A 20,744-nucleotide genomic window follows, 5' to 3' on the forward strand; every position below is an offset into this window, starting at 1 on the left:
TTGTCCAATGCGATGCTTGAAAATACCATAGGAATTGGAATCCTTTTCTTGGGGTCTAATTTGGTAGTTCGGAAGTTGCTATAAAAGACATCATGAAGTCGACAAAAAACAGCGGGGAAAATGGGGAATCCAAACCTACCGTCCCCGACGACTTGTCCTCTCTTTCTTTTTTCTAGATGCCATAAGCAATTGTTAATTTTCTTGCTTGAAATCTTGTATTAGATTTCTTATGTACTGTAGCATGAGAAGGGATTTGAACTTGGACAGTACCTTAAATGTTCTAAGCTTTTCTATATACTATATGTATTTGAATTATATTTTATAAATATATATATTAGTCAATGGGATTTTTGGAAGCACTCTTCCACATTTTGGCATGAAAATGGTAATTCACAAATTAATGTTGAATCTACCACACCTCTATACAACATAATTGCAAGCTTAAGAAGCTTAAAGGTCTTGAATTTGCACCTTTATATTAATTGGGATTATTCATAAGATTATAATTGCAAAATATGGATATTTAAACATGGTAGAGAATGATATAAATTATATCTTAAGATATTACCTAACAATTTAAGTTATTAGGTTGTGATGATTTTTTCATGTTGTATTAAAGCTTTGATAACTAAGCGGTCACGAGTTCAAATCTCACAATTTCTATTTATTTAATAAAAATTAAATACAAGTTAATATAAATCTGTATAAGTTTTAATTATAAAAAACTTTTATTTTAAGAGATATATTCAAAAATAATATAAATTACATCTTAAAACCTTATCTAACAACTTACACTATTCAAGTAAGATGGTTCTTTTACAAAAACATACATTCTTCATTTCTTATAAAATCTCGTAGCATTATAACCAAGAAAAAATAATTTTGATAGAAGCCGACGGATCTTCTCTGTCGAAAAAGTCATAGACTCTCTCCTGCATCATTAATGAATACATCTAAAAGGGTCCGCATACAATGAGAGATCACATTAATATTTCCACACCATTTGTTTTTATTATTTACTTCTGAACAAACACTCAAACCTCTTGACCCGGTATGAACATCAAGTCCAACCACGCTTCCCACAATCACTCCCCAAGCCATCAAACATCAATGCATCTGGACCAGCAAAAGTAGAGATATAATGGAAACTTCAACTTTGGCGGAAATCACTTTTCATCTTTAAATTTTATAAGCATAACATGGTAGCTTAATTATCGGGTAATTAAGGAAACCGATGAGAGGTTTCACATGGGATTAATATATAAATTTTACACGCAATGCTGATGTATATATGAGCAAACTTTTGAGAAATACGTATGTTGGTGGTATGATCATGTATTTCATCATTTGTCTTTATTTTCTTGTCTCTAATATGTGTATTAGTTAGTACTTTACTCGTATATATGAGCAAACTTTTGAGAAATACGTATGTTGGTGGTATGATCATGTATTTCATCATTTGTCTTTATTTTCTTGTCTCTAATGTGTGTAGTAGTTAGTACTTTTCTCGTATACTATTAAAACTCCAGGTACAGCTAGCTCCTTGTTTCCCATTGACTATTCTATTCTACAAAAATTAAATTAAATTAAATGGATAAAAAGAATATATTTCGGTCCAAGGATTTGAGCAAGTCGGCTTTAAGGAATATTAATTATATGCAGTCTTTACATTGAAAATTCCGTTTGAATGAGTCCAAGAAAACATTTTTGAACCTTAACAACATAAAGAATGGTGGGGGCGTAGCTGGCCCTCGTTGTCTTGTATATGCAAGACATGGGGCAATTATTTATATTTAAACCCTCCCTAATTAATATAAATTCGCCCGACGAAGCTTGAAATGCAAGGTACGTATCACTAACCCTAGCAGTATATGCATACATGAAGCCGACATATGGCGACTTCTTGGCGACGCTAATTAAGCAAAGAACATGACTGGCTTGATAAACCTTGAAAATCTGCAGTGAAGGACAGGATCCCTTGAGTGTGTGGCGATGATTTCCTTATGTTATAGCAGCGGTCCTTGAGTCATCCAATATGCAGACCATTTTCCGGACTTAGTTATCAATGTCGATACCGGCACTCACTGTCCAAAAGACCAATTTCTTAGAATATATATGCTGAAGATATGATATTAATTAAGGATCCTTTCACACCGTGAGTATGTTAATAATCACTTGGCTCTGAAGAAAAGTGTGTGTGTGTGTGTGTAATTGGGACAGCAGTTTGGGTTGCAGTAGATTTGATGATCATCACCACAACTTCTTTTATTTGGTAATGATGTTGTTTTCATCATCAAGCAACTAATTATTTTGTTTCGATGCCTTTTGTCCTGCAGAATCAATTTGCAGATGATTTAAAAACACCAGGAAGTATTTTTCTTCGATAATAGTACATTACTCAACAGTAAGGCCAGACAAATTAATTGTAAAAAGACTATTTATAATGATATTTTGCAAATTGCTAGGTCTTTTCTATTTCCCAGCAGTCTGGAGTTTCAAAACACATAAAAAGAACATTAGAAGTGTGAACAGGCAACCCTATTCGTTTGCAGAGATACATAGCTGTTGCTGTGGAAGAAATAAGTTCAAGAAGGCAATCATTCTATGTTTTGATTATATCTTATCCCTTTTGTGATAATTCTCCCACGACTACATCATAGTTGTTGATCACCTTTTTGGTGGAGAGAAATCATTGACAGCATCAACATATTCAGATGTATATATGCTCAATATGAACATGATTTTATCTCGCATTATTCCAAGTCAACTCGGGTCCTTGTCCCAGCAAAATTTACCCCAGCTCATATTCAAGGCATCAGATTTGTTTTAGAAAATTCTCCAGGTCATGAGAGGATTCTTGAAAATGGGGAAATTATAAACTTTATGGCTTTGAAGAGGACATGATCAAATACTGTTTTTTTAAGAAACTAGCTGATAAGGTAATTATAAATTTGATGTTGGAGAAGACAAAGTCAGAAGTCAAAGAATTAATAGAGTACTGGACTGCTCTATATATATATATATATATATTCAGCACGTACATTAACACATTCTTAATCCAAAAAATCTAAATCGGTATTAATTAATTATGGTTTTATTATTGTATTAGAATCCCTTATTTCCAAGCACTAATGTGAAAATCTAACTCATTTTGGTACAAAGATCTTATTATATCTCTTTATTTATCGTTTTCTAGTAAGATGTGTAGATAGGTTGATTGCGTCTTTCCATCACACATATTCAGAGAAGTCTCTAGCTCCTTCACTTACACCGAATTAAAAAAATCAAGATAAAATGGCTAATAGAATGTAAATATATCACTTATTTGATGTAGGTATTTTTACCAAAAAAAATTACAAATCTATCATACACTATCATACATGGGTAGTCGTGTAGAAGTATTTGTAGATTAATTGGACAAGGCATAGTTTAAAAAGAGGCTTGGATTGCACAAAATATCTGTTTTTGAAGGTTTTATGCATCAATATAAACGGCTATGAAGGCTAAGAATACAAGGAAAATAAACGTAATTTGGATTTACCTTTGGTCTTTTCTTGTTTCCAATGGTTTGAATAATATTCTTTGCAATTAGAAAATTGGTCGTGTGCTTATCGCAAGGGAAGAAATGATAGATTCTTTGATTAAAAATAGATAAAGAAAGTTGAATTTGATATCAAAAAAGTTGAAATTAATGATAGATTCGTAATAATGATGGAGGTCATTTCTTACCAAAAACCCTTTGTCCTTGGAATCATGGCAGCGGCCGATATTCATGTTTTTTTGTGAGATATCGGGCACGAGTCATTATTTCATGTACACACATTGATTCACAAGCATTAATTCCTAGCTAGAGGGCACCCTTTGCCACTTAAAAACTAACATAAGAACGGAAGAGAGGTCCAAATCTAAAATTAAATTTTGAGTAATTAATTAAAGTATTAATTGTTTGGTATGGTTTTTAAGCTGTTTTTTTTTATTTATAAAAAAGGTTTTAAAAAAATGCTTGATAAAAAATAAATCTTGAGTTTAACCTTGTTATAAAGTAGTTTTGATTTGATGTAAGATTTGACTTACAAATTCTACTCACATTGCTTATTTTTCTCAAAAAGGTTGTTTTAAATTGTTTTTACTAATTAAACACACTTTCTTAATATTGTAAAGTTATTTTAACTTGTTTTTATTATAAGTTGTTTTTAAGTTTTGACCTATTAAAAAATTATAATTTTTTTTTTGGTTAGAAATAACTTTTAACATAAATTAAAATTTTGTTGCAAAATTAAGTCAAGTTTTTTTATTTAATTTCAATTTAAAGATTCTAGATTTTAACTCATAAATTCTACTCGGAATACATATTTTCTTCTAAAAAGTTGTTTTAAGTTATTTTTACCAAATATACTTAAGTTATTTTAATTTATTTTCATCATCAATTATTAAAAATAACTTTTAAACTATGACTCAAAATTAAATATTATTTTTTATAAGTCATAAAACATAAATTCTATTTTTTCATAAATTAGAGTTATAGTTAAAAAAGAGATAGATCAATGATAATTGGTTGAAATAGTTCAAGACTCATTCTTTTTAAATAAAATGTTGAATTCAAATCTTGTTAATGGAATATACCATTAATGGGAGAGCTTTATCTTTTAGTAAACCAACCTGACTCGACCAGATTGATCGGACCAATAAACTTATAATTAAATACCGGAATTTAGAGATTTAGATAATATATACATGGCACCGTTCAGCCATCTTAGGGTATTAATGGTGCCTTCAAAATGAGAATTTGTGTAAGTACTTTAGTTAAATGTCCCCATAAAACTGCATCACTTCGAAAAAGACCGTGATCTAATCATCGCCTAACCTCAATGAAAATGCACCAAGCTCAAAAACTTCCTCTTGAAGAACAGTAGAGTTTTTAGAATTTTGATAAAAGATGGTGTCGATTTTCAAGTGCAAACACCAAAATGTGCCCCACATGGTGGCGTAATCTAAGCCTATCGACCAGCAAAGGTCAGGAAAAAAAAAAATGTCGCCTTGTATGCCGTCTGAAACTTCATACACACACACCCCGATCTCCTCTAATAGGTTATCCAAATTGGCGGCAATAATTAAGTTCAGAGATTGAGACACATGAAAACATGATTTTCTTTTTCTTTTGCTATAGTGCAGTTCGGCAGGTAATGACAGACATTTTAGAAGACCTATATAATCGTTGATGGATTTATTTAAGGTAGTTGTTAGCATTTAATGAATGAATAAACAACTGAAAATATAGAAGGAATAAAGACAGAACACGTACAGATATCTCTATTTCCTTAATTATCTTGAATTAATATTATTAAATTATATGGTAATACAAGTTGAATACTTCTCGTTAGCCTATAATCAAGAAAAAAGAAGAAACAGAGTTATTGAAGAACATTCTAGCAGACCTGTTAAGCTGCGGGCATGACTTTTCCTGACCTCTTTCTTTCTAAAGATGAGATTAAGGACTGATCCTAGCAGTGGCCAATTTGTTTCTGTTGCAAAATATGATTTAACAATTTTCTAACAGGAAAACAACGTAAAATATGATTTAAGAATTTTCTAACAGGAAAACAACGTTACCTCCAGAAACATCAGCTTGGTGATTGAACTGGAGAAAAGAGAACAAAACCTTGAAGATTATATCCTTCCACAATTAGAAAAGGTCCGAAAACAACGATTTACATTCACCAACGCATATCTGATAATAATTTGTTATCAGTTTGATGAGAAGAGTAGGAGTAATTAACAGAAAGTGCACCTTCTGTACATGCATATGTATGGACTAGAGTGTAGAACACCAACAAGAAGTTCATCTACAGCCCTTGACCACCTGCGAATTAGAAGAGATTTTGGGGGGTTACCAAAGGAAAGGCAAGAAAACGCCACAGCTAATCCCGTTAAAATATAAGGTCTATACATCTGTCTACCCCGAAGAATGACATCTCCAAATCATCAGGACAAGACCTGTATATCTAGGAAGATGAACTATTACATACATTTATAGCCATTACATCATCTGAGACTAGTGTTCTACTACCAGAAAGGCAAGAAGTACCAGTAGCTGGTTGCTGCTAATCCTTCAAAGAATGCTAGATGCCCTCCATGCTGTGGTGTAGCCAACACAATGTTTGGGTTTGCTGTCTGAAATGGTCAGAAGAGAAAATTCAAATCTCAGAATAACACGAAAGTGGGTAGTTAAGGACACTAGTTATTTCAGTATCATAGAAGAGGATCCGCCTGCATTCATCCCATTGAATGGCTTCTCTGGTGCAGATTGGATCATCCAGAGCACTAATGCATAGTCGTGGCACCAATACATTCCCCAACATAGTTGTCTGAAAAATATATGATACTTTTGGATGCTTAGAAGACAAGCGAGCGAGAAGGAAGAGATGCAAATGTCAGTTACTAACACCTCAAATTTTCCATTAAGGCAGGTTGCATGGATGTCACAATCCCAGAAAGCATTAATTAGGAGAAATATTATACACAAATTTATGATGTAAATGCCATATTAAAGCGAAAACTTCTGCTATTTTCAAATCTATTGGCATTCAGGTTATGCAGAAGAAATAATTCTTTAGCTGTAGAAAATGAAGAGCAAAGTAAAACATGTTAATAACATGAAAGCTACAATCTAAGATGCAAAATATGATAATTAGATCAAGATATCACTATGTCAGATGGCTCTTATGCTGATCTTTCACCAAGGAATATGTGAATTTGGTTGCAATGTTAGATCCATACTATTTGATGATATCTCATTAGTTATCCTTTTTTAGATTTGTTGGCGTTTCATGCAATTGTTTTGTGCTGACATTTCAAGTGCTTACCTGTTCTTACCTCTTCGTCTTTTGTTCTTCACATTTCAGGCATTTATGTAATCTCACCATCCCTTTGACAACTGAGCTCACACGGACTCTAGATTTCATAATACCAAAATAATATATCAGAATCTTCATATTTCAAAAGCACAAGTTTTAGTTAAGCTTAATTTATTGATTTTGATAAAGAAACATACATTATTGACATACAGTTGTACAATTAGTAGGATGAAACAAAACCAAATTTTGATGCCAAAAGAACACCAAAGATAAAGCTTGATGAATCCTTAGCCTTTGAAATCCCACCTGCTAGAACATTGGGTTTGGTCCATAAATAATAACAGGACAAGGAGGAAAGACATCATAATGAAGGGCAAAAGAATACACACCAGATTAATATTTTATCAATATAGAGCAGTTGAGATCAAGATTAGAAGTGAAATGTTTTTTTTCTTGAGCCATCTTAGCTACAGTGACACAAGATTTGAAAACAACAGAAAGTAACTAGAAGATCCAGATAACTTTGAATGGACAGTAGAAACCGAGGAACAGCATTTCTTTTTCTTGTTTCCATTAGTCTTGTCAGTAAATATCCACTTTGATGATTATGATTTGAATTTAGAAACCACCCTATATTGTTGAATTTGTACTCTGATATTCAAGGAATTCAGATTTCTCCAATCATAAACAGTGCCTAAATACTCTTTTAAGTCTAAATTCAATCCTTCAAAGGCTCTTGTATCTCATTCCTTGTGGAAATTCTTCTAATTCCCGTCGAAGAATACCACAAGAATCAAATCTCTGACACTCTTAACTTAAAGTGAAAGGAAGGATATATCAGCAAGAATAACAAATGGTAGCCCAAACAACTGTCAGCAAGCTAAAAAGGAGGCAAGCAGGAATGCATGTACAAGATACAACACACAAAAATGTTATAATATGATCTGACCATATTTTCCCAGTAGATTGCTTCTTTTTAGACAGAATTTCAACCGTATGCAGGGGTTCTATATTATTGACTTCTTGTTGGCGCTCCAATGTAAAGTACATGTTCAAAATCTAAAGGGATAGAAGCGCATAATTTATATGTGACCCTTAAGAAGTTCAAGGCTTTTACCAGGAACTTTACATTTTGTCTTAATAGCTTTATTTGACAGAAGATAAATTAAAGATGAAGTAACTTCATCTACGAATGTCCAAAAAGGCAATAATTTGGAGACAATAATACTCATGGTCATAGTTTTAGGCAAATAATCGGCCAATGCAGTTGATATGTGAGCCAGAAAAACATCACAGTCGGCAAGTAGTTGCTGTCAACACAGAATTCATTTCTGAGAAAACAAGTATAAGATGATTATATAGCAACTAGTTTCAACTGTCAAGTAAACCAATATTAATCCCACATTATATTTCATCTTTCTCAGCTCTACACAAGTATTCAGCAAAAAAGAGAGAAGAAACTTGCAGTAATTGAAACACCGCTAACTCCTCAGTGGTTGCCAACAACAACATTCCATCCATGTTTAACCATGTTGAAGGCAAGATTCTTCAGATACTAAAATTCAAAACAAATAAGAGATCCATTATTGTCCTAATTCAGACACATGAATATTCACACACACACAAGCATGCAAGAATCATGCATACGAAAATATGCAGCATGCATCCATGTCTCTATACTTGAACATAGTCCATCAAGCTTCAACAGCACAAAACTAGCATATCAAGTTTCTGATAGGCTGTTAAAGCATTTAGAAGGATAAAGGGGTACTGTTCAATGCTTTAAAGCATTGAGTCCTGGCTCTATCAGCACTGTTTCTGCTTGTCCTGCATGTAACTCTGTTTGAGAGAAGACAAACTTTGAAAACAGAAAGCAAAATAACTAATAAGTGAATGTCAGTGTTGGATGAAGTGCAGTCGTTTGATTCATTTGTGGTGGAGAGACCAGCAGCAGCAGCAAGTTTCTGTGCACACTGGAAAGTTTGCTGCAATAAGTTCCCAGAATATATTTCAACTTCACCATGAATGAAAAGTCTCTTCATCAGATCTTTCACTGATTCAGGCATTCAGGTTTAGAGTCTTGGTTTCTTGACATAGTTTTCGAATCATCAGCCAAGATCCTTAAAAGACTAGAAGGGTTAACTAGCTGTGCCCATCTACTCATCACATTTAGGTACATGAATGTTTTCCAGGAGTACAGAATCATTTTAAAGCCAACCCTGTTTCCACATCAAACAAGTTAATCTACACCGGGGAGTCTGCGAGTCCCTTCACAGGCCTGCGCACACAAGGGCTAATGTACATTAATGGGCACCATTTTCAATCCAAAAGCTTGTGTTATTGGATTGTGGTTTTTATAGATCCATCCTTGTACATAAGCTACTCATGTGTATATATCTCAGCACACAAATTCCAATTAACAAAACAGCAACATGAAAGTGTGAAATACGATCAACCCAGATCGAGATGAGTAAAGCAATTAGACGGGAGAACAGATTTTAAAAGTGGAAAAAGAGAAGCATCAATGGATATGAATTCAAATTGTGCTTGCAAAAACTTTCAAATGCCAGCATTTCGAATCATTCTTCAAGTTCTTATGATGGCAACATCATTTTGCAAAAAGCTGATCAGACAAAAACTAAGCAGTTCAGCTGACAGCCCCCCCCAAACCCCAATAAAAAAGAAGAACGAAAGGAAAGAAGAAGGAAAAGAAAGGAAAAGGGTTATAAAACTCATGGTTTCAGTTCCAACAGAACTCAAAGCACGATCACAGGTTATAAATATTCATCAACACCACAGTAGACTGAAAAACATATTGCCTAGATGTTGGATATGGTACAGAGCTTCCCCCTGGATGTGTCAGTCCTATGTTAGCAGTACATGTTTTCGAAAAAAATAAGTATGCCCAATAAATAATCAAAATAAGTACGCCAAAACAAAAGTTTGGAAATGAACTTTGCCCTACGATATTGTTATTAGATAATTAGAGCTGGGAATAGGATTAACCATGACCGTATATTTCACTTAGACAAGCAAGTTCACACAGCCATATGGACATGACTCTCAAATGGCCATTTGTGGCCATTGGATTAAGCTATTACTACAAACACTAGGGCACTTTGATACATCTTCAAAAAAAAAAAAAAAAAAAAGGTCCCATTATAGTCCAGTCACCAGTCTTTAGAAGTTAAAAAGAGAAGGCCAACTGCTATTATTACATTTTTGCAAGTCAAAGGAATGCAATACTGACAGCCCTTTTGTTTGAGGGGATGTCAGGAGCTGGAGATGGAAGCATGGTGAATGCCAATATTCCACTAACTGCGGCTGCAACAGCTCCTACTACAAAAGCTGGTGGATTACCTCCTCCAAAAAGGGCATCCCAAGGTCCACTTGCTACAGACACCAACATCTGCAAAAATATAATTAAACCAGTAATTGAGTTAAATCATCATTTAGCATCTCTAAATCAACATATTATCTCCCCTTTCTTTTTTCTTTCTTTTTTCCTTTCCATCAACATATTACATCCCCTTTGTTTTTTCTTCTTTTTCCTTTCCATGATTTGAATAAGATTCTTTTCTTCTCTTCTTCATGTTCTGTATTTTGGTGCACGGAATCGCATAATTGAAGTGTCAGTCTATCATTCTTGTGGTTCACAGAATATCATGAGTTAGAGAAGAACAAAGATGTAACCTTGTTTTGTCTGGAAAAAGTTTATGCAACCTTTCCAATAATTTCATAAGCCAGCATTACACCCATACTTCGAAACCAATATAATGCTTGCCCTTGAGTGCTTTTAGTAGCCCATGCTAACATGTCTAGATGCGGCATTCCATACATTCCACTAAATCATCGCATAAAAAGATAGGTCATAGTTGTCAGACTACGATTTCTTTATCTAATTAAAGAAGCATAATACTTGTGGAATACTGTTTTCCTTTTATGTTCAATTCAGCAGATCACTACTGTGGCATTGTCCAGTGCTGAAGGACTTACAAGGCTAGGGCTCAAGATGAATCCAATTTGAATGCACTCCAAGAAATCATCATCAAATAAATATATGGTATAAACTTGTGGAGGCATCATGCTTGGAAAAACAATCACTAGGGGTGAATTTATAACAGCAGTATGCATTAACAGCATGAAGCACTGACCTGTGGTATAACTATTGACAGATTGAGAACTCCCAGAGAAAGCCCTAAAATAAATTTGGAACAAGGGAATTAACAGTTTAGGAGGGTACTTTACGAATCACAAAAAAGTACTGCTTTCATTTTCTTCAAAAGGGTTGGAATTAAAAAATTTACCTTGGCCAGCACCAGAGGTGTTAGAAAAGATTGATGCCAGAGCAAAAGGGATGCTGTAAGTTATCTGCAAAACATTAGCCATCGTTGGTTAATCATGAAAATCTTCGAGTCTTGTTTTACTAATTAATAACTTAAGATTACTGTGATCAAATTAATGTTTTTCAAAGAATTAAAGATATGTTCTTCAAGTTCCATTAAAACAGCAGTTGCAGCTTTTCCAACAACAATCTCAGCGGTAGCTACCACAATTTTCATTAAATGCACACTGACTCACACATTAATATTGGATATATCTCCATTAATTTAGACGTTTCACTAAATCCATGCCCCTAATAAAATATTGATAATCTTGGCTTTTCATTAATGAAGTGTTGCTAGGTAACATCATAATCTGCCTAATCCAGCCAAACAAACACATTCAAGAAGAAACTCAGACGAGGGCAGTTAATGTTTGCTGTCCATGCATTGGATGGCCATTGAAAGGAATCAAAACTCAAGAACTAGCCATTTGGAAACTACGTGGCTCATGATCAACCTTTTTATCTTATCTTATCTTATCTAGTTATACTATAAAACTGTGATTACAGTATTCAAATACAAAATGAACAAGACTATGAAAATTTAAAATTTAAAATTTAAATATATACTAAAACACCTTTCATGTAGCAATCAATTTGTTAAAAACTATATGAGAAAAAAAATTAAAAAAATCAAAGTGTAAATATTATATGGAAATTGAATTAACTAATTTTGAAGTCAAATTTATGTTGAAATTTCAATTCATAATGTCAAGTTTTCTCACGAAACAATACTTGAAAAGAAATTAAAGCTAGCCCAACAAGAACTTACAGCTTGAGGAATGCCCATAACGGCAAAAAGGGCTAAAGCACCAGCCTTGATACCAGGCGGCGGCGTCAAGAGGTGGGTTCCTCCATTCACGGTGGTGTACCTTCTGTTGGACTGAGCCAATTTGGTTATCAAAACAGTCATAGCCAAACAAATAGCCAAGACAAAATTCACAATCCCCCACAGCCTCTTAACCCCACCAACCCCACGAGCCAAAGCCTCCACACCAAGCGAAGTAACTCCCAAAACCACCGAGTTAAGCATCAACCCCAATGCACCTGCACGGACCCCACGATCATACATCTTGAGTTGATCAGCACTTCCACTTGAATCACCACCGTAAACCTCTCTCCCCATCCAATCAGTATCAAACAACAGGAAAGGGAACCAAGCAACCCAATTTAGACACGTCACCAAAAGTAGGATCCACATAGGTCTTTGCAAGTTCTTCAAAGCAGCAAATATTTCCCCAAAAAAGGGCGCTGGCACCGACTCTTTGGCTTCTCCAGTCGCCTCCTCTTCCTCCTCCTCGTCACCGCCTTCACCGGGACTTCCCTCCGGCGACCAGGGTTTTTCACGTACGTAAGAGAGAGCTAGAATTGTTAACGTTAAAAGCAAGGCAATTGAGATAAAGAAGCAAGATTTGAGGTTTGCACAGTAGACATCACAAGCTTTGGTTCTTGAAAAGGGAAAAATTTTGTATAAGTGAGTGTAAGACCCAGCTGCATAGCCAAGAACATTGCCAACAGCCATAAAGAAAGAGAAGAAAGCATTGGAAGTACGTGTCTTCTTCTGATTCGTCCCTGAAAGATCAGCAAGAAATGCCCTACATGGACCTTGAAGCATGTTATTAGCAACATCAAGAATCCAAAACCCTACAACAAACACAGCAATGGCTCGCGGTTTAGCTGTTTTGGTCAGGGAATCACCAGAAAGGTGGCCAATGTCAGCGGCATAGCCAATGAGAAACACGGCAATGGTGACGAAAGCAGCCCCCGCCGCGATAAATGGTCGGCGACGGCCAAAACGAGATGTGCAGCGGTCACTGTGGTAGCCAACTACTGGCTGGACTAACATACCAGAAATCGGCCCACAGAGCCAAATGAAAGCTGCCCATGTGTGAGGAATGCCTAAAAGCTGCACATATGGGGTTAGCAAAGAGAGCTGCAGTGCCCAGCCGAATTGAACCCCAGCTGCTATTGATGCAACCATTATGATCTTTCTTAACGGGCCAGGTTTTACTGAGGGGGGCAGTTGTTGAAGATTGAAAGAGGAGGGAGGGGGTTTGTCTTCTTTCTTAACTCCACTCTCCATGTTGCTAGCTCACTCAATCTCAAATGTTTCTTGGTTTTACAACAAGGGGTTTTGGAGATTGTGTTTTGAAGATGAAAAGGGAAGCGGGTTTGCATGGGATTTTATAAGATGAGAAAGTGAGGGGTAGAGGGGGAGGAAGGGGTGATTTCAAGAGTGTTTGTGGCCACTTGCACAAAGAGTTTGCGTGGGTAAATTAATATGATCTTATCCGTTTAAGATCGTGTCTTCTTCGGTCTCAGTTCTGTATGTGACTGTACGGTGCCAAGTGTTAGGGTTTAGTCATCGCTAATCTTCTGTTTCTGTCATTTGCTCATTAATTCACATTTTCTTCCATAGACTTTCAGTCATTTATTGACATCGCTGTGTCTTTTTTCGTTAGGATATATGGAAGAACATGCATGAGGAATCCCATTTTTGGAGACACTTGTACTGCAGCAATATATTAAGTTTTTGCCGTTAAACAGATTACAAAAGCATTTGCAGCAGATCTCTCTCTATATATATATATATATATATATATATATATATATATATATATATATTTATGAATATTAATTACAGATAAATATATGGAATTATATCTAAAACCTTGTTTATAAATTAATTTTTGGAGTTAATTAAAAACAAATTAGCACAGTACTATGTATGTCTACTGTCTCGTTCACCAAATAGTTAGGTGCAATTTTAATCGTAAGTATAATAATTAAGAAAAAGAACATATTTCAGCATCTTGATTATGTTTAGCTTTCGAAGTTTGGTAAAAGGGACAGCATCACAGATCTAAGAAAACCCTATTAGCTTCAACTTTCATGTATATCCATAAGAAGAGTTGGTACAATTCAAAATCATAACACGATTTAGGTAATATATCTGCTTCATTCAATTCATTAATCTCCAAGTAATATTAATTTTTTGTTGTTTTCTATATAATTTTATAATAATCACACGCATTCTTTTTCATATAGTATAGTATACCTTGAACGTTTTGCCTCTCGCTCGGATTTGAGGATCCATCTCTGCCACGGGTACTGTTGTTCAACGTTCATAAACTTGTTTTGAATTTGGTTATTTTTGCTAATTTCTTCAATTTAATTTCTTCGTATATACATGTATTTGGGGTGTCAGATTCAATATCCAGGTCCAAGTGTCCAATGTAGAACATGACTAATCGTAGGTACAAGTGAAGAATCAAAGCAAGATAGTCCTGTCTGTTTTTTATACGTCGTTATAATGTGCATAACAATATCGCAACAAATCAAACATGATCTTGCATTTTGAAGCTACCACGTAAAAAGAATCATTTTAATTTTAAATTTTAAATTATTAGATAAGATTCTAGAATATAATTTATATAATTTTTTAATACATCCTCTTAAATAAAAGTATTAACACACCCTTTTAAAATAAAAATATTTTGAATTTGAAACTTGTACAAAATCAAATTACCTTGTGTTTAATTTTAATAAATAAAAATAGTAAAAATTTAAACTCGTAATCGATTAGTTATCAAGGCTCTGATATCATGTTAAAGAACTATTTCAATTTAAAACTTTAAACTGTTAGCTAGATAAGAATTACAACATATGATTTATATAATTCTTTAATACGAGAAAAGAGATGGTGTTTTAGGCAAATGTTATAATGATACTAATATTTATACAAGTATGATCTTGCTAGTTATTAAGGGAAGTTAATTTGGGATTAAGGGAGTACTCGACTTGATTAAGCAAAGAGTATTATATATCCAAAGAATGATAGACAAGCTTAAATGGGAAATATATTCTTCTTGCCATCTTGATTTGAAGGAAGCGAAGTTGTGGATGATAATATGCAAAGTAACCACACAGTACTCCCATGCGTAGTTCTCCAGCTTTCTCCAATGTCATAGGACGAGTGTAACGAATGCAATAATATGAGCATCGAGATGCCTTATCCACAAGGGCTGCTTTATTCCCATTACACTTAAAATCAATTTCCCAAGACGTAAATGAATCAATTAAAGGGTTTTGATCCATTATTTACGCTCACTCAACACCAAAATTAACGAATGGAAACACCGATCGATCGATGTAAATGGATGAGTATCTGTCTTGTCCATGGAGCTAGGCAGGCAGAGGATTACGAAGAATCATCGTGTGTGCGTGCATGGATGGTAGCACGCATGGATGACGATGCTGATGAGATCTAGCATGGTGAAATTGTTTGAGATTATCCAGTTTGTGTGAGAGTTTCGCACCCCGAAGACTGTAATAGCAGCAATTCAAAGCGGAGAGAGAAAGTCGTCAGAAATCTCATTGACTTGGGAGCTAGAAATTCAACGTCCGTAAGAGATAACAGAGAGAGAGAGAGAGCGAGTCACTTGCTTCTTATTGGTTCTCGACTTGTGCCCACTTTTTGGAAAATGTGTTACTAGTTATGTACACTCTACATTGTTACCCGTTATTATTAATTAATTAGTTAACATTAACAATACGTTAAAATTTTAAATTACTGTAGCAATGAACAATACTTTGTTTTTAATTTTTCTATTATTTTTTTATTTTCTTCTTTAATATTATATTTTATTTATTTATTTATCTCACTCTCATGATATAGATCACGGATTTGACGAGTTAACCTGGTGCGCTTGTGTTTTTTTTTTTTTTTCAACTTTTTTTTTTCATTGTTATCCTTTAATATTGAGTTGGTTGGAAATTATGTTTCATAATTTGTTATATTTGTTTTCTATTAGTTTAATTTGGTTTCATAACCCCGAAATAGTATTTAACAAGTTAACCTGAGTTAACTCGAGTTGTTTTTTATGTTTTTTTAATTATTTTTTTTTTAATTTTATCATTCAATATTGTGTCGGTTGGGAAAATTAATTTTCATAATCTATTTTTATTTTTTTATATAGGGATATCTTGGACTCATGATCTAAGTTGCGGGTTTTGGTATTTTAATCATGGTTAAATTAGTTATTTTTTTAATTTCTTTTAAAAGGTTATATTGGTCTCATATCCTTCAATATTTAATTTGTTTTTTATTGAATTGCTCTCATCTCATGACCTGGATTGCAAGTTTAGTAGGTTAATCCAATTGACTCAGTTTTTTTAATTGATTTGTTTTTTTCAAATTTCATCATTTAATATTGTATTTGATTGAAAATTAGACTTAATGATTTATTTCGGTTTGATTTTTATGGGATTATTCCGGCCTCAAGAATAGTGTTTAACGGGTTAACCCATATTGACTTGGCTTATTTTTTATGTCATTTTTAAATTAAAATTTTTACAAATTTCATTGTTCAACATTGAATCTGAAATTGAGAATTGACCTTTATAATTTTTTTATTTTCTCTTTATATGGTTATATTAGTCTCATTGCTAGAGTCATGGATTTGGCAAGTTAATCCATGTTAAATTAGGTTGTTTTTTTGTTTTTTTTTTTCAATGAGGGTTTTCTTAGTTTTATAACCCGGGTTATGGGTTTGGTGGATTGACTTGGGTCATTTTTTAATGTTTTTTTAATGATTTTTTTAGTCTCATCCTTTAATATTGTATTGATTGAGAATTGAATTTTGTAATTTTTTTCGATAATATGTTTATCTTGATCTTATGACACAAGTCGCAAGTTTTACAAGTTAACCCATATTGTTTTTTATATCATTTTTTAATTGATTTTTTAATTTCTATTTTATCCTTCAATATTGAATTGATTGAAAATTAAACTTTATAATTTGTTTTGATTTGTTTTCTATGGCATTATCATAATCTCATAACTCATATTACGGGTTTGACATGTTAATTTGAGTTGATCAAAGTCAATCTAATATATTGTTATCTTAATGTGAAAAAAAATATCATCTTGAAAAGAAATTTGAGTCAAACTATATTTTAACGTGTTGTTCAGGTTGCTTTTAAACTTGCGAAGTTAATTAAATAACATCAAGTCAACCCTTACATGATTTATTTATTTTTTTACTAAAAAATCTTACTAATATCTTAATATTTTTTAAGTTAAAAAAAAAATAACCCGACTCACAAATAACACGGGTTAATGATCTAGTTACATTCTAGGACAAATGGATTTACACGTCCTAGCTATAGTTTAATAACGGCCAAAAAAAATGAAATGTAACCTTTATAATTAGACCTACATGACCAAATCTCTCCATGCGCCCATGCTATTTATATATAGTTCCATGCCATGAGGTGCTCGAGTGGGAGAGATTTTCCTTCAATAATGTTCATCTACAAGAATCAAGATCATTGTATAAAAAAAACATATTCCATGTAGCCCACATTCTCCTTTTCTTTTGATAATTCTGACCAACGTCATTCTTCAAAGGTGAAGACAAATTGGTGTTTATGCGAGATATATACCATAGTTGACTAACTATGTGTATATATTTTGATTTCTTTGATATTTACTTGTGGACCTTCGATGGATGTGTTGTTATGTTGTGTTGAATATGGTGACGACTTACAAGAACATTATTTTTTTAATTCTTAGGGTTTTTTTTTTTTTTTAATTTGGGTATGTGATGATAATCACCCTCAATAAATGAATCAATTAATGACAAATTTAATTATGAGGATAAATAATTAATGTTTTTTAATTCACTTTGATCGAAGTGATGATATATCAGGGTTTAATATTCCTTCTCCACTTCATTAAAAATGAAGTATTTATGTGGAAGAATATTTTCCTTATGCCTTTTTTTATTATTATTATATGTGTTTGGGAGTGTGGTTATAATTATTTTTCAAAATATTTTTAATAAAAAAATATAAATAATATTTTTTTTTATTTTTTAAAAAATTATTTTTGATATCAACACATCAAAATAATTTAAAAATATTAAAAATATATTAATTTAAAAAAAATTAATTTTTTTTAAAAACACAACGCCAAACACAACATTTATTTTGTGCTGCTTTTGACAACAATTAATTATTATAATATATGATGAGAGATCCCAATTAAACTAACGATTTCTTGAACTATGTGATGTACTCTCCCATAATTCCGAAAATCTTAAGAAAATTTATATGAAACAACAGCAAAATTATGATTTAACTTATCAAGTATTGATTAGAGCCTAAGAAACTTGAATTTCAACACTATTTTTTTGCTGATTGTGCAATGCGATAGACTTTGATTTGATGCAACTTAGTGTGGAATCTGAATCTAAGTTTATATGCCAAGGCACTCATCAACTTACGGGCATAGGAACCCTGCTGTCTCCTATCCTTTGCTTCTTGCAATGACTGGAAAAAAAAAAAGTGGAGACAATGAAGAAAGTATAATTAACTATACATTTAAGGTGTTTTTTATGTGTTTTAGATTAAGATAGGTTGAAAATTAGGGTTTTTGATAAAAAAAAAAAAAAAAAAAAAAAAAAAAAAAAAAAAAACCCTTTTGGCTCTAATCTTCCATTCTAGTTGCAACAAAAAAAAATTACGCATCCTATCACGAAACTTGTTGACATGGGCCAGGTAAGTTGACCTGGTTTGTCAAGGATAGCAGCACCTGGTATTTGCTTTTTTATTTTTTTAAATTATTTGTTTTATTTTAAAAAAAAAATTAATGTTTTTTTATTGTTTTTTTATATGTAAATTAATACCCTCTCTTTTATTTTTCTTTAAAAGAATCTCTTTTAAATGATAGTATTTTTTGTTATACATTTAAATTTCAAAGTTTTTTATGATTCATCTGTAATTTTTTTTTTTTTTGTATAGATGAATTTTAAAAAAAAAAAATAGATAATATTTCTAATATATGCAACTTTCTATAATGTTTTTTTTTTGCTATTTTATTTTATTCAATCAATTTAATTTATATCTCCATTTCTATTATTATTTGCTTGAATAAAAAAAAATTATTTTAATAAATAAATTTAGCAGATATAATAAGTAAATATCTCGACTTGCAAGATTAAATATTTTTATATGTAACTTCTTGGGTACTTAGCTCTAATTCTTTTCTCTTCTATTTTTTTTCTTAATCTAATTGTCTATAATTAACCGTTAGAAAGAGCAATATTTTCGAAATTGATTAAAATTATTTAAGAACCCTATTCCTCTGCTTTTTACACTTTCTTTATGGCTTTTCATGGGATTCCCAGCTTCACTTTGAAATCATTGATTAGGATTGTTTCATTTTAATTATTAAAAGTATAGTTGTTTTACCTCTATCAAAGATCCGTAAATATTATGTTATGTACCAAATCCAACAATTTACATAAATTTTATTATAAAAAAAATCAATTTGCTTTGATTACTTTATTTTAACCCCGTTATTACCTCTAATTTAGCATTAGTTTTGGTGTTGGAATATGAACTAAAAATAATAATTTTGATTAATATTTTTTTTTTATTGCATGTTATATTATTTATTAAAAAACATATGTAAATGCAATTGAGTGTTGAATTAAAGACACTAATGATGTCTCTTAAGAAGTAATGAAGAAAATGGGTACGTATTGCAAGTATTTAATGCGTATTTTTATTATTTTTTTATTTTTTAAAATAATAATAATAATAATTTGATATATCTAATCCATGCATGGGAATATTTAAATGTCCTATATCTTAATCCGCTCAATGCACACCCCTACTTTTACATAGGATAAGAATAACATTGGAAGGTCTTAGATTACTATATTAGAGGTGCCGAGAATATAGATGTGAAAGTGCAATTCACCGAATCCCTAGTTCCCCTCATCATGCAATCCAAAACTTAGAAAAACAAGACCAATATGACAATCAAATTAAAATCCACAACATCAGCAAATGCACTTTCAAATTATAGTTATTAAACCTAATACAAAATTAATCTAGTTAAGAATTCCGATTTCAAATCACCTTAATTGATTCAGGTCAACGCAAAAAAACTAAAAAATAAAATAAAATTTTACTACAAATTACTATAATATCCCCTCATGTGTAAGTCCAAAAAAACATAAGATAATACAAATACCTTTTACTAATCAACTTTCATAAAAAGTTTATATAAAAAATAAAAATAAAAAAATAACATACTAACAAAAACAATTAATTGACAAACACTTTAGCACAATTTAATAAAAACAACTAAACAAGTTATCCGTCTTCAAATTCTATATTTTAATAGATATTTCATCATAAATAACTTATTACTATTCATAATATTATAATTCAAATTTAATGTAAAAACATATTAAAAACCAATGCAACATAAATAGATGGATTATTGCCAACACCTTCACTTTAATACAATGAACGTATTGAGCTATTTTGTGTCCAAAGTATGGAAAACTACAATATTAAGATTTTATGATCCCCTCCCCATCCTCTTTTCGAAATTAGAAAATGATGCAGGAGGAAACTTGAGCTGAGCTCACAAGGTAAGTGAATTTGTCAAAATAAAATCTACTTGGTGATTCATCATAGAAATTCAG

The 20,744-nt window shown here is 32.3% G+C and overlaps 1 protein-coding gene across 1 annotated transcript; it reads right to left on the minus strand.

Annotated features, from left to right (window-relative positions):
- Positions 1-9,796: 9,796 nt before the first annotated feature.
- LOC118056524 (sucrose transport protein SUC8) lies at positions 9,797-13,627 on the minus strand. Its single transcript, XM_035068759.2, has 4 exons — positions 12,011-13,627; positions 11,162-11,225; positions 11,009-11,052; positions 9,797-10,263 (listed from the first exon to the last, which is right to left on the minus strand). The coding sequence occupies exons 1-4, from the start codon at positions 13,319-13,321 to the stop codon at positions 10,084-10,086; spliced, it is 1,599 nt and encodes a 532-aa protein (XP_034924650.1). The 5' UTR covers positions 13,322-13,627; the 3' UTR covers positions 9,797-10,083.
- Between the last annotated feature and the right edge of the window lie 7,117 nt (positions 13,628-20,744).

The sequence above is a fragment of the Populus alba genome, chromosome 19 (assembly GCF_005239225.2).
Source record: "Populus alba chromosome 19, ASM523922v2, whole genome shotgun sequence".
NCBI classification, from domain to species: Eukaryota; Viridiplantae; Streptophyta; class Magnoliopsida; order Malpighiales; family Salicaceae; genus Populus; species Populus alba.

What these genes read in the sequence shown, in the direction of transcription:
- LOC118056524 (XM_035068759.2), bottom strand. Translation starts at nt 13,321, where the DNA reads ATGGAGAGTGGAGTTAAGAAAGAAGACAAACCCCCTCCCTCCTCTTTC. An exon ending in TTATGGGCATTCCTCAAGCT is followed by an intron (nt 11,226 to 12,010) that starts GTAAGTTCTTGT and finishes AATGTTTTGCAG; the next exon opens with ATAACTTACAGCATCCCTTT. An exon ending in TGTCAATAGTTATACCACAG is followed by an intron (nt 10,264 to 11,008) that starts GTCAGTGCTTCA and finishes ATATTTTTGCAG; the next exon opens with ATGTTGGTGTCTGTAGCAAG.